This window comes from Kogia breviceps, chromosome 4, assembly GCF_026419965.1.
Source record: "Kogia breviceps isolate mKogBre1 chromosome 4, mKogBre1 haplotype 1, whole genome shotgun sequence".
Lineage (NCBI taxonomy): Eukaryota > Metazoa > Chordata > Mammalia > Artiodactyla > Physeteridae > Kogia > Kogia breviceps.
In genome coordinates, this window is record NC_081313.1 from 26,578,066 (window position 1) to 26,591,846 (window position 13,781).

The following is a 13,781-nucleotide window of genomic DNA, read 5'->3' on the forward strand; positions in this document are numbered from 1 at the left end:
TAAAATCCTATTCACACATTTAGGACCAGGTTGATGCCTCCTCCTGGCATGAAATTTCCCTCTTTGGAGCTGGTTATCTCTTCCTCTGTGCTCTGCGTGGTTTCCATGTACCACCCCCTGCCCTGCATAGTAAGCTAACTGTTACCCTGTAATGACTTCAGATGTTTACATGCCCATCTCTAAATCCCTCTCTTGAAGGTGGTGGAGACTGTTCAAAACATTTATGATGTCCACTGTGTTGGCTGTCACAGAAACTTGCACGTAGTTCAGTTAATCCATGTTTGCCTGCTTTAAGCTATGATAGAAATTCCAAAACCACCAGCTCTCAACTGAACTTTTTCTGTGAGAGTAGAGCAAGGGCCACGGAGCTCTGGCTGCACATTCCAGAAGCATTCTCTCTGTTTAGCCGCTGGGCTCTGGGCATCTGCTATGGACTCCGGGCTCAGGGCAAACGAATGAATGTAATGTTGGACTCCGGCCGGTTGAATTCCTTGTTGTATTTGCAGAGATCTCAAGGAATCATAATGATAATTCACAGAATTATTATTATTATGGTCAAAAGTTAGAGGTCTATATTTCCTTTTGGGGTCCTGCAAGCCACATGTTTTCTCAAAAATGAAATAATGAAGAGAAGAGGAATGATTCTTATCCATGTAATTTGCCTTTGCTTTTGTGAAAGGGAGAGCCGTGAAGCAATGGGGTACCCAGCTTCTGAATGCCTCAGTTTCCTCATCTGTAAAATAGAGAGGGTAATTGTACCCGCAGTCACGGGATCTTGTGAGGATTAAATGAGTTTATAAAGTGTTCAATAAATAGGCTTTTATTATTATATAATATATATATATACTCAATAAATGTTAACAATTTTTATTTTATTACTATTGATGCACAGATCGACTTGTCCAATAAATAATCTTTTTGATGTTGCCAGCACTAGAGAGAGAGATATAAATCCTCAAGTTCACCTAAGCTACTTTTCAGTCTGAAGAGATTCGAGAAACATTTCAAGAAGTATCAATAATCTCAAACCTTTCTCTTTTAGCACCAACTTTGTAATACTCGTGTAAATCTGTTGTCGTACGTAGCCATCCCTGCTTTCCACATCTCCGTAACGTCGCGTTTACTGTAGCGCAGTAACATCTTGGTTGACCTCCACAGTTGATTAAAAAATATTAAAAACTAAGTGTGAATGGAAAGGAATAGACCTACTGCTTACTCCTGCAGTGCTGCAATTCTTGGGGCTGAAAATTAGTTAACAGGGTTGTTATAAGGCAATTAACCCAACAGTGCTTTTCTTTCAGCCTCACATTTCAAAGGAACATGTGTCCAAAGGGCCTTCCTCTCCTTTGAGGATCTTGACATTGTCACTTTCTATCCAAGTGCAAAACTGTGACAATACCTCCTGCCCCAGCCACCAAAAGAAACATGTAGAGACACATCGCAGTTGAAAAGGGAGAATGTCCCCTTTATGGTGACTGGCTTGGGATTATAAATATTTTTACTTCTCCCGTAGGAGATGGCTCGTGGAGGAGAGGAGACAAACACGACTTTGAAGCTAAGCAAGCGTACTCATCCCTCCAAACAATCACTCTACTGAGGACAGTGAAACCTGAGTTTGAGAAGTTTTCCATGGAGGTGAAAAGTTCTGTTGAGAAGCAAGGGCTCAGTGAGGAGGATTACGTAAGTAATTGATTATGAGCCTAGACCTTCAGCATCCTGAAAACAGTCTTCGAATTAAAGCGGTTGTGATACAGCGTCCTGTTGTGAACCATTCCTAGGTTCACGTCTGAATGTCACTGTTGCTTCCTGTGTGTGTTTTTTTTTTCTGGCCAGCTCTCCTCCCTCCTCCCCACCAGGCGCCCATCACCCCACGCTTCACTTACACTTTGCCAGCTGCTGAAGGAAGGGAAATTGCTTTCTGTGGGTACTTGTGGTCATGCTGAGGAGAGATCTGGAGACTTCCATCACTTATTGTGCTAGGAGCGTGTTGGGGGAGAAGACGGATGAAGGATTGCCAAAGTTTTGCATGCCTGATTTTTCCGGAGCTTGGTGGAGGAAGGTATTTTGGATTTTAGAAGGCTCCTTCTTTTGGCAATCTGTCTTAGCTTCGTGGCCAGTCTGCTTCTCTCTTTTGTGGCCGTGTTGTCGCCTCCTTATGCTGCAGGCTGTTCCCTACTGACGTATTCCAGAGTGTCGCACACCGTTACTGCGGTCGTTATTCATTTTCCAAGAGTGGACTGGGGTCAGGAGCTCAGGCCGGGCTCAGGATTAAGCAGAGGGACATCTACCTGTGTGATCTGGGGCAGATTCCTCAGCCTCCCTCATTCAGATGAGGATGGGAGGATTACGGATAATCTAGCTGAAGTCTTCAGCACTGTCTGGTCAAAAAGTTGGAACTCAGTGAATGGTGCCTCTTTTGTACTATTGTTATAAGATCATACCTGTCTTTACAGGAATTTGCTACTGAACGACATACCAAGGGTCTTATAAACATGTATTTATGTCTTAAATGCGATTTATATATTATACACATATCATGTAAAATACCTTTTGACTTTCTAAATTAACACTGTCTTTTAGATATGTAGTGTGAGCCACAAATGTAATTAAAAAGTTTTTAGGAGCCACATTAGGAGAAGTTAAAAAAAACAGGTGAGATTAATAATACATTTTATTTCACTTAAATAGAAAAAAATCATTTCAACATTTAATCAATGTAAAATTATGACTGAGATTGCATATATTTTTTCTTGTATGAAGTCTTTGAAATCTAGTGTGTATTTTACCCTTACAGAGTATCTTAATTCAGTTCAAGTGCTCAGGAGCGAAGCGTGACCAGCGGCTGCCATGTTGGACAGGGTGTTCTTAATTATGAAAGAAGTAGAGCCCAAGTTTACAGAAACCTATGATAGTATTGTCATCCTCCGAATCTTTTGCCTCAGGAATGTGAAAGGACACAAAGGACATTGTAGTTCTCTTCAGTAGTTCTGCCAGAGGTGGCCTGTGTCAATATTGAAAACATCCAAGTCTTTTACCTATGCCACTGTATGTTATTTTACTTTACTAGGTTCATATTAATTTTCTGGTTTAAAAACTCAAAAATGGTGTCATTTTGTCTAATCTCTTTCCTAAGGTTGTTGAAGTTCAAGTATTTTGGTACAGGTTGTCCAATCTGATGATACTTAGTGGGCAAAAGTTGGCATTCCATTGCACTATCAGGTACATCTTGGTCATTAGTTATCCTGTGTTCAGAATATTAAATCTTATTTTAATGGTAGTCTAGGCAAAATCTCCCTGGAAGGTGTACCTACTACAAAGATCCATAATACGTTCCAAACCAAATACTGCTGCTTTAGAGATTATTTGTAGTTGTAGATTACAATATCGCTTCCCTCTGATGGTGGGATCATTAAAACGGATTTTATAGATAAGTAAAAATGATAATGTAAAGTAGAAATTGGAGCTCCTCATAATGACTCATTCTGTCTTTCATAGTTATGTGTGTTGTAGCTGTGCTCTTTTGAGTGCCACTGCAGCTGTTTATCAGGTTAGTTTAGACAGGTGGTTGTGGTGAGTATCGTGGAAGAGGGAGATACGGGGCCTCGCAGAGGCTAGAGCTTGATCTCCTGCAGTGGGAGATGCTGGAGTGGAGTAACAAGACTTGGTGGTCTTCATCCTAAGCCTCAGCTCTTTCCTCATTCTTGCTGTTTCTCTTGTTTGTACTAATGGGTTACTTCATCTACTTAGAATTTCTGTTAGTGACACCCATCGTGAGCTCTTCAGTCCTTGTTACTGGATCTCAAATCCAGCAACTTTGGTGGACTCTATTCTAAATTTTTACTGTGCATTTTCTAAACAACCACAAGACCCGTGAATAGTAACACTTTTGTTTCTTTTCAGTTCTTCTTTTAAGTATGCTGAATTAGGAGATATTTAATTACATTGTCTATTAAATTAAGTATAATTAGTTAAATTAAAACTTTTAATGATACTGGCTAGGATCCCAATACAGTATTGAATATAAGTAGTGGTAGTGGGCGTCCTTGCCTTGTTCTGAACTTTAAAGTGAAGAGCATATAACAACAGATTTCATATCTGTTCATAGCACCATTTAAGTGTGATGTTTACTGTGGGGTTTTGGGGAAAGAGTCTTTATTAGATTGTGGAAGTTCTCTTTTATTTGTTTTTATTTGTTGGTGAAGTTCTGTTCTGGCAAAATGATACCCTTTATTAGGATAACTGAAACAAAAATAGCACAGAAAACATAAAGATTCACATAATGTAGATTAGGAAAGGATCTGGACACAGGTTTTTTTTGTGTGTGTGTGTGCTAGGCGGACCTCTCACTGTTGTGGCCTCTCCCGTTGCGGAGCACAGGCTCCGGAAGCGCAGGCTCAGCGGCCACGGCTCACGGGCCCAGCCTCTCTGTGGCATGTGGGATCTTCCCAGACCGGGGCAGGAACCCGTGTCCCCTGAATCGGCAGGCGGATTCTCAACCACTGCGCCACCAGGGAAGCCCACAGGTTTTTTTTTTTTAATTGAAGTATAGTTGATTTACAATGTTGTGTTAATTTGTGCTGTACAGCAAAGTGATTCAGTTATACATATATATATTCTTTTTCATTTTCTTTTCCATTATGGTTTATCACAGGATATTGAATATAGTTGCCTGTGCTATACAGTAGGACCTTGTTGTTTATCCATCCTATATATACCAGTTTGCATCTGCTAACCCCAAACTCCCACTCCATCCCTCCCCCATCCCCCTCCCCCTTGGCAACCACATTTCTGTTCTCTATGTCAGGACACAGCTTTCGATTGTAGGCATTGTAAGCTATATGATATCCTTGACCCCATGTCGTGTATGCTAGTATCACAGTCATCAGGTTAGCATGTGGTTGGCGTCTTTGGAAAGCTTAGGATCTTCTCAAGATGCAAAAATTTGGAGCTTAAAAAATTTTATAAGGTTATACTGAAACATTAGAAGGATGGAATAGTAATGGTGTTTTTTAAATAAAATTATTATTATATATTTTAAACTTACCAAATTTTATTATTAATGTTACTTTGTTTCTCCCCCCTCTTCTTCTCTCTCTCCTTCTCTTTCTCCCTACCTTCATCTCCAACTCTTGCCTTCTCTTTTTTTAAAGTGACTTTTAAACTGAGATAAGTGCAAATTTACATGCAGTTTTAAGATGCAATATGGAGACATTCCTCGTATATAGTGCCTAGTTTTCCCCAGTGGTAACATTTTGGAAAACTATATGTAAGATCACAACCAGGATATTGACACTGATACAATGCAGTAATTTTACTCACATTTCCTCAATTTTGTTTGTACTTATCTGTGTATGTGCATGTTTGTGGGTATTCAGTTCTGTGGAATTTTATCACCTGTGTAGGTTGGGGTGTTTGAATTTTGTCAAATGTGTTTTCTACATCTATTGAAATAATCAGATTTTTTTCTTTATTCTGTTATAATGTGATGAGTTGCATTACCAGGGTTTTCCCCCTGAACCCCAGTCTTATTGAGATATAACTGACATATAACATTGTATAAGTGTAAGTACAACATAAGGATTTGATATTTGTATATATTGAGAAATGATCACCACAATAAGTTTCGTTAACATTGATCATCTCACATAGTTACAAACAAATTTTTTTCTGGAGACGAGAACTATAAAAATCTATTATCTTAGTAACTTTCACATATACAATACAGTTTTGTTGACTATGGTCATCTTGCTGTACATCTCATCCCTGGAATGTATTGATATTTATCTTATAATTGAACATTTGTATCTTTGAACCTCCTTCATTACTAGAGTTTTCTAACTTTAATAATATCTGCACTCCTGGAATAACTCTGCTCTCTCTCTATATCAAGTCTTGAACTCCTCTATTTCCCAGTTCATATCTTGGAGAATATAATTGTGGTTGAACCTGTACAAGTTTGCCTTGGTGGAGCTTTCCATGCTGGGTTGTCTCAAAGGCTATTGGCAGCCTGTAGATTAGGCTCTCTGGGTTGGAAGTCCACTCCTGTTTCACTCATCTCTGGTGGGTAGTTGGGTGGGTACACATGTGCGATGCGATGGAAAATAGAATTGCTTAGGGCTGGGCTATCACTGGGGCTCTGGGTGTTGCATGTACTGTAATTGTCTCATTATTACCACATGTGTCTATGACAGTGTCTCTGCCATACCTATGGGTACCATAATAGTATTTTTATTTTTATTTTTATTTTTTTGCTGTACGCGGGCGTCTCACTGGTGTGGCCTCTCCCGTCGCGGAGCACAGGCTCCGGATGCGCAGGCTCAGCGGCCATGGCTCACGGGCCCAGCCGCTCCGCGGTACGTGGGATCTTCCCAGACCGGGGCACGAACTCGTATCCCCTGCATTGGCAGACGGACTCTCAACCACTGCGCCACCAGGGAAGCCCTAGTATTTTTTAAAGTATATTTGTCCTTTTACTAGTGAACCTGGTGGAAACCTAATCTATTCTGATGCATCATCTTTTAATAGGGCCCATTATATTGGGAGATGGTATAGCCTAATGGTTAAGTGTGCAGGCTTGGGGTTTCACAGACCTAGCTCGGCATCTTACTGTTTTGGTCTTGAGCATGTTTCTGAAACTGTGCCTTAGTTTACTGACTCTAAAATGGAGATAAATAATTTTTAACTGACAAGGTCACTGAAAGAACTCAAGCATTGTATATAAATAATATTGAACACAATGCCAGGCACTAAGTAACTATTCAATACATGGCAGCCATTATTTCTCATACTTTTGTTTCTCATTTTCCAGACCAATGTAACCAATGTACGTGAGGCTCCTGCGTGTCAATGTCCTCCCCAGCACCCCTGCTCATCCCTCAGATGTTAACTCAAATACCACTTTCTCAGGATGTATTTTCCTGACACTCCAGACGAATCTCACACACTCTGCTCCTCTCTATCATAGCATATGCCTCTCTGGTTGTAACCACATGTCTATGTGTGGGATTTTTTCAAGTTAACCTTGGCCTCCTTTGCCAGACAGTAAGTTCCATGAGAGCAGCGACCACGTCTGTTTCTGTTCACTCTTGCATCCCCCTTACTGTATGCTTGGCACATAGGACACAGCCAATAAATGCAAGCTATTATTATTATGCTTATTATTTGGGGTTATTATTGGACCAGAAGACCTCAAATCCAAGCCCTTTCCTGTACAGTGGTGAAAACTGAGGCCCGGGGAGGTGAGGTGGCTTTTCCAAATGTAACCACTATACTGCAGTCAGTACAACAATGCTGGGTGGTGACAGAGTCCTGTGCTTAGACCTTATCAGGTACACAAAGCCAGGAGTTCAAATCCACTTATACTGTGGGAGATGGTACTGGGGGTAGTAATGGGTTTTTACAGTGGGGATTCTGAAGCCCTTCTAGCGGGGGTCATCAGAAATCTAAAGTTAGAAGTAAAGCTCCACTGGAGAGGCCCTCAAATATCAGTGGTCTTCAGCGTGGCTCAGACAAGTGCTTGCCAAGTGTCTGTCTAGCCTCCTCTGGTGGGTTTTTTTTGTTTTTTTTTTTTGGCAGCCAGTGTGGTCTTTATTGCCTTTCCCTCGGGCTAAGTCAGCACAAAGTCCTTCTGGAGACTCAAGCCCCACAGCAGGAACGGGAGGCAAGAGGGGCTGGGCCGACAGGAAGCCCTGCTCCGATGTCTGGGTCGGGCAGAAATGGCCCTTGTACCTTGGTCCTCTTGAGGCTTGAGGGGCCTGCTTGGCCGTGACCACGGAGCTGAGGGGAAACCTGTGCTGACTGGAGAAATCTCAGGCTCACAGGGTCCAGCAGGCGTAGATGAGGGTCCGAAGGAGGAAGATGGCCACAGACAGCAGCGTGTTCTTCCGGTTCTCCTGCCGAAGCAACTGCAGTCCTTCTCGTAGTTGGAGGCTTTGTTCATCAGGCTGCTTTTCTCCTTCTCCAGAGACCTCCTGACCTCTGAGCTCAGCTCCGCCCCATAGAGCCTGGAGTTCACAGCCTCCAGGTCTCTCCGACCTTGTGACAGCTTCTTCTCCAGCCCATCCATCTCTAGAGTGATACCCAGATTCTCCAGCTTCTTTTTAGTCATGTTACTTGCCGGGTTCCCGGAGCCATTATTGAACACTCTCTGGTGGTTTATATTGGGTCGCCCACATGTGCAGTGGCTCTCACTCCAGGGTGTCTGGATGGAGCTGTTTGGCCTCTGCCACCGAATGGTTCCAATTCTAGAGCACTCGTATTTGGTTTTAGAATGCGCTGTGTGGTGGCCAAGCCAAGATTAGTTGCATCCCCTGACTCCTGGTCAGTGGCTTTCTTTATCCACTACATCAGTCTGACCTTTTTAACAACAGTGTGCCCAAATGGGGGCAAACCCATGACCCGAAGATTAAGTGTCTCAGGCCCTACAAGTGAGCCTGGCAGGCCGCACAGGCAGGAGAACTTCCTTCCTTTTCCTGCCCCCTGCCTGCCCAGATACACACTTTTAAGATAGCAGTTTCTCTTTACTCTTTTTTTTTTTTTTCGGTACGCGGGCCTCTCACCGCCGTGGCCTCTCCCGCTGCGGAGCACAGGCTCCGGACGCGCAGGCTCAGCAGCCATGGCTCACGGGCCCAGCCGCTCCGCGGCACGTGGGATCTTCCCGAACCGGGGCACGAACCCGTGTCCCCTGAATCGGCAGGCGGACTCTCAACCACTGCGCCACCAGGGAAGCCCTTTACTCTTTCACATACTTGACAAAGTATGGCTAGGACTCTGTCACCTCTCCATCTGCAGCGATCTATTTTGCCTGTTTTCTTCTGAAGTGTAAACCACCATTTCCTAAATCAGGAAATGGTGGTTTATTGAGCACCCCAGGGACCATGGCTGTGAACTTGATCCTGCACCATGTAATGGTCCCATCTTGGGTGGAATCTTCATCACCTAAAAATACTTGAGCAAGTATATAAATATCCATGGCCACGAGCTCTGGGAGGCTACAAGAGCTGCATTCCTGTGCCAGCACGGATGTGAAACATCATTCACTTCGGTGTCAGCACTCTGACACACCGATGGCATTCACACAAGTCTGGACAGTTTATCTTGCAGTAGACCAAATGTGGCACATGTGTGAAAATATCCATGTTTCTGGAGAAATAAAATCAAACATGGTGGAGTGGGTTCACTTAGTTCTTTAGTAGGAGGCTCCCTCCAAATTCATCCAACTTTCCATGACCTCTTTAAGTGGATGAGGGTTTCCTGAGTTAGGGTGCATTAACTCTTAACAATTCTGTGCAAAATTTTGTATGTAAGTGCACATGTGTGTATTTCTGGAGAGAGGGGCCAGCACCCTTCATCTGATTTTTAATGGGGTCAATGTCACAGAAAGGTAAGAATCATTGAACTAGACCAGGGTTAGTCAGCATACCATTGGACCAGTTACTGTCCCAAGCCCTGTTTATTCATATGGATAGCGTACAACATGGTGCAAGCGGGGCTGCATTGAAAAATCACTCCCCTGGAAGAAAATGAAGAGACACCTGAATGCTCTAATATTTTAAAATCTTATATTCTAAAACCATTAGTTTTATTTCTGAGATGAAAGAGATACTAATTCATTTATTTATTCCTTCATTCTGGACTAGGGAGTCAGTCCAGTCCTTACAACTACCGGTGTTTTCACATGATGTCTTTAAGAGGTAGACTTAAATTTGTCCCAGCTACTATTTCTCAGTTTAGACTGAGCCAGTGTTGGAGACCTCTTTTCCCCTCTGGCAGCTGCTCTGACTTCTCGGTCCTGTAAATCCCACTCTTGGCTTTGCCCCATTCTCCTATTGTGTTTGGCACTTCTGAGACCCATTCACTGGCTGGCCCTTTAACAGTTGGCTCTGCCCTTGGGTGAAGCTCACCCTCTTTCCTTGATGTTGTAGTTGTTTAAATCAAAACAATACATGATTTTCTAGATTGAAGACAATGAAAGAAGACCCACACTGAATTAAAAAATTCATAATACTCTGAGAGTTAGGACAAACAAACACAAGTCTCCCATTCTGCTCTTCTCCACTCCTGACTCCCATTCTTTGGAGGCCATAATCCTTAACATTTTTATTGGCCTCTGATGTTTCCCTTTATATTTCTAAAATAGCTTATTTATATGGATGTTTTGCATATTAAAATTTTTGATATTATTTTGTGATTTTGTAAAATGGAAAAAGATTTAGCTCCTTTATACACTCTTCCTCTACCAATACTTCTTTTTCCTCCCATCCTCCCAAATATTTTGTGACATAATTTTTAGTTAAAGGTATAGTCACAAAATAAAATTTGAAGCTAAAACAATAGAGCTTTTATTATTATGGCATGCATATATATGTATATGTATTTACAACTGAATCATGTAGTGTTCTATGATTACATTTCCTTTCCTGCCTAGCTCTTTGTTTTTTCTGCAGTTAGTAATTTCCTTGGTTTTTTATTTGCTTCCATGTAATTCTCACTATTTCATTCTTATTCCTTCAGCCAAAAATTTTGGATAATGATGTTTCTTTTTTCTCCCCTTTGTCTTCCTGCTCTAGTTTAGAGTAATTGCTTTCTTCAGTATCAACCTTTAGTTCTCTGCTGTACTGGATCCTCTTTTTCTTGGATATCAAATCTCCTTCTTTGTTGAATTTCACCTTAGTTTTGAAGGACAGGGGTGCAAGGATTCTTCAGTATATGCAAATCAATCAGTGTGATACACCATATTAACAAATTGAAGAATAAAAAGAATCAGCTTTTAGTTTCATTGATTTTTGCTATTGTTTTCTTTGTTTCTATTTCATTAATTTCTGCTCTGATTTTTATGATTTGTTTCCTTCTACTAACTTTGGGTTTTGTTTGTTCTTTTTCTCTAATTGCTTTAGGTGTAAGCTTAGGTTGTTTATTTGCAATTTTTCTTGTTTCTTGAGGTAGGATTGAATTGCTCTAATCTTCCCTCTTAGGACTGCTTTTACTGCACCCCATAGGTTTTGGGTCATCATGTTTTCATTGTCATTTGTTTGTATATATTTTTTGCTTTCGTCTTTGATTTTTTCAGTGATCTCTTGGCTATTTAGTAGCATATTGTTTAGCCTCTATGTGTTTGTGGTATTTTAGTTTTTTTTTTTTCCTGTAATTGATTTCTAATCTCACAGCGTTGTGGTCAGAAAAGATGCTTGATATGATTTCAATTTTCTTAAATTTACTGAAACTTCATTTGTGACCCAAGATATGATCTATCTTGGAGAACGTTCTGTGTGCACTTGAGAAGAAAGTATATTCTGCTGCTTTGGGATGGAATGTCCTATAAATGTCAATTAAGTCTATCTGGTCTGTTGTGGCATTTAAAGCTTGTGTTTCCTTATTTATTTTCTGTCTGGATGATCTGTCCATTGGTGTAAGTGGGGTGTTAAAGTCCCCTGCTATTATTGTGTTACTGTCAATTTCCTCTTTTATGGCTGTTAGCATTTGCCTTATGTATTGAGATGCTCCTATGTTGGGTGCATAAATATTTATAATTGTTATATCTTCTTGGATGGATCCCTTGATCATTATGTAGTGTCCTTCCTTGTCTCTGTGACAGTCTTTATTTTAAAGTCTAGTTTATCTGATATGAGTATTGCTACTCCAGCTTTCTTTTGATTTCCATTTGCATGGAATATCTTTTTCCATCCCCTTACTTTGTCTGTATGTGTCCCTAGGTCTGAAGCGGGTCTCTTGCAGGCAGCATATATATAGGTCTTGTTTTTGTATCCGTTTGGCCAGTCTGTGTCTTTCGGTTGGAGCATATAATCTGTTTACATTTAAGGTAATTATCAATATGTATGTTCCTATTACCATTTTCTTTATTGTTTTGGGTTTGTTTTCGTAGGTCTTTTTCTTCTCTTGTGTTTTCCGCCTAGAGAATTTCCTTTAGCATTTGTTGTAAAGCTGATTTGGTGACGCTGAATTCTCTTAGCTTTTGCTTGTCTGTAAAGCTTTTGATTTCTCCGTTGAATCTGAATGAGATCCTTGCTGGGTAGAGTAATTTTGGCTGTAGGTTTTCCACTTTCATTACTTTAAATATATCCTGCCACTCCCTTCTGGTCTGCAGAGTTTCTGCTGAAAAATCAGCTGAAAACCTTATGGGGATTCCCTTGTATGTTACTTTTTGCTTTTCCCTTGCTTCTTTTAATATTTTTTCTTTGAATTTAATTTTTGTTAGTTTGATTAATATGTGTCTCAGAGTGTTTCTCCTTGGGTTCCCCCATTTTTTCAACTCTTCCAATTTCTTTTATTTTCTGTGATTGACACAACTTTATCTTCCAAACTGTCTATTGAATTTTTAATTTTTGATATCATAGTGTTAATTTACAAGACCTCTTTTTTGTTCTCTGAGTGCCTCTCTTTTTAAAAAATAACACACTGACCTTGTTTCCTGGATGCAATATCTTCTTTCATTGAGTATACTCTTTCATCAGTTCTAGAATATACTTCTTTCACATTTTAACTTATCTAAAGTTGAGATTAATTTTATAATTAGTGGGCTGTCATAATTTTTTCTTTCTAAGGGCACATATAATAAAGGTGCTTCATATAATTGCAGGTATTTCATATTTGTTGAGATTTTTAAAAAGTTTTCTTTTACTTCCTGCTTGCCTGTTTCTTTCAAATTCCTTTCTAAAAATATTCATTTTGAATTCTTTCTTTTTCATATTATAAGCTTTTCTTAAACTGTTGGTAATCCTTATCTAAGTTCTGTGTGCATGGGAACTTGTCTAGTGGTGGACTTTATTGTAGGGTAATAACATGTCAAGTTGGCTTTTTCAAAGGGTTATCCCAAATATGATTATGTGAGGGTTGTTTCTCTTAGGCTGGTCAGTTTCAATAAATAATTCTCCTCCAAACAACTTCTTGAGAGTCATAAGCCTGCCCTACATCCTGGGAGCCTAGAAAGAGGCTTTAGGATTGAGGACTTTTCACTTACACCTCAATTTTCAGTATTATGCTTCACCCAGTCTCCAACTGTGCCTTGTACCCTCCCAGTTGGATATTTGTGTCAACATATTCAGACAATAAATCTCCTGTCTTCTGCCTGGATAGGAAGGGACAGTTTCTTCTCTGTTTAAGGCTTGGGGGTGGGGGAATCTGACATTTAAGTGCTTCTTGTACAGATTTTCAACTAATCCCAGTATTTCGAACCCCACTGCATCCCTACCTCCAGAGGTAACTAGTGTCTCCAGTTTAGAGCCTCTGGCCTGGAGTTCTTTGCTTCTTGTTGGAATTCCCTGTTATGCTCCCATGCACACTTGGATTTAGGTTTCTCAGGTCTGTTGAGTCACTTACCCCTTTCCAACTTCCAAAATTTTTTTGACTTTCCTCATCTACCATTTCCTTCCTGTACTCTTTCAACTTGTAAATTTACGTCTTAAAAATTTCACTGTCATTTTAGTGGGGATTTTGCAGGGAATGTATGTTTCAGTGGTTGTGACTTACTGGAAGTCTCTCAGTACCATGCAAGTATGCAGAGATGGTGGTGCCATCTTTATTTTTGGGGGGTGGTGGTAGTTGTGGTAATCTGGTTATATTCAAAGCAAAGAAGGAAGAGGAAAAGAGAGACAGAGTGTGTGTTTGAGAGAGGGGATCAGTGTATCTCTTTCAGTCCAGAATGCTCTTGCTCCTTTAGAAATTCCCACTTGGTTACAGTTTCTCTTCTAGTGGCTACTTAATCTTGATTTATTAGCTCAGTGCTTTCTTTCTTACCCTCACAGATATGCCTGCCCTCTGTGATT

The 13,781-nt window shown here is 40.6% G+C and overlaps 1 protein-coding gene and 1 pseudogene across 2 annotated transcripts in view; one reads left to right on the plus strand and one right to left on the minus strand.

The window, feature by feature from the left end:
- NPR3 (natriuretic peptide receptor 3) overlaps positions 1 to 13,781 on the plus strand; it is an 85,545-nt gene that overhangs the window by 39,514 nt on the left and 32,250 nt on the right. For both annotated transcript variants that reach the window (XM_059060831.2, XM_059060830.2), the window contains exon 3: positions 1,514 to 1,680. In XM_059060831.2, coding sequence (XP_058916814.1) covers positions 1,514 to 1,680 — 167 coding nt within the window. The remainder of the gene's footprint in view (positions 1 to 1,513; positions 1,681 to 13,781) is intronic.
- Positions 7,815 to 8,107, minus strand: LOC131754830 (coiled-coil domain-containing protein 167-like; annotated as a pseudogene).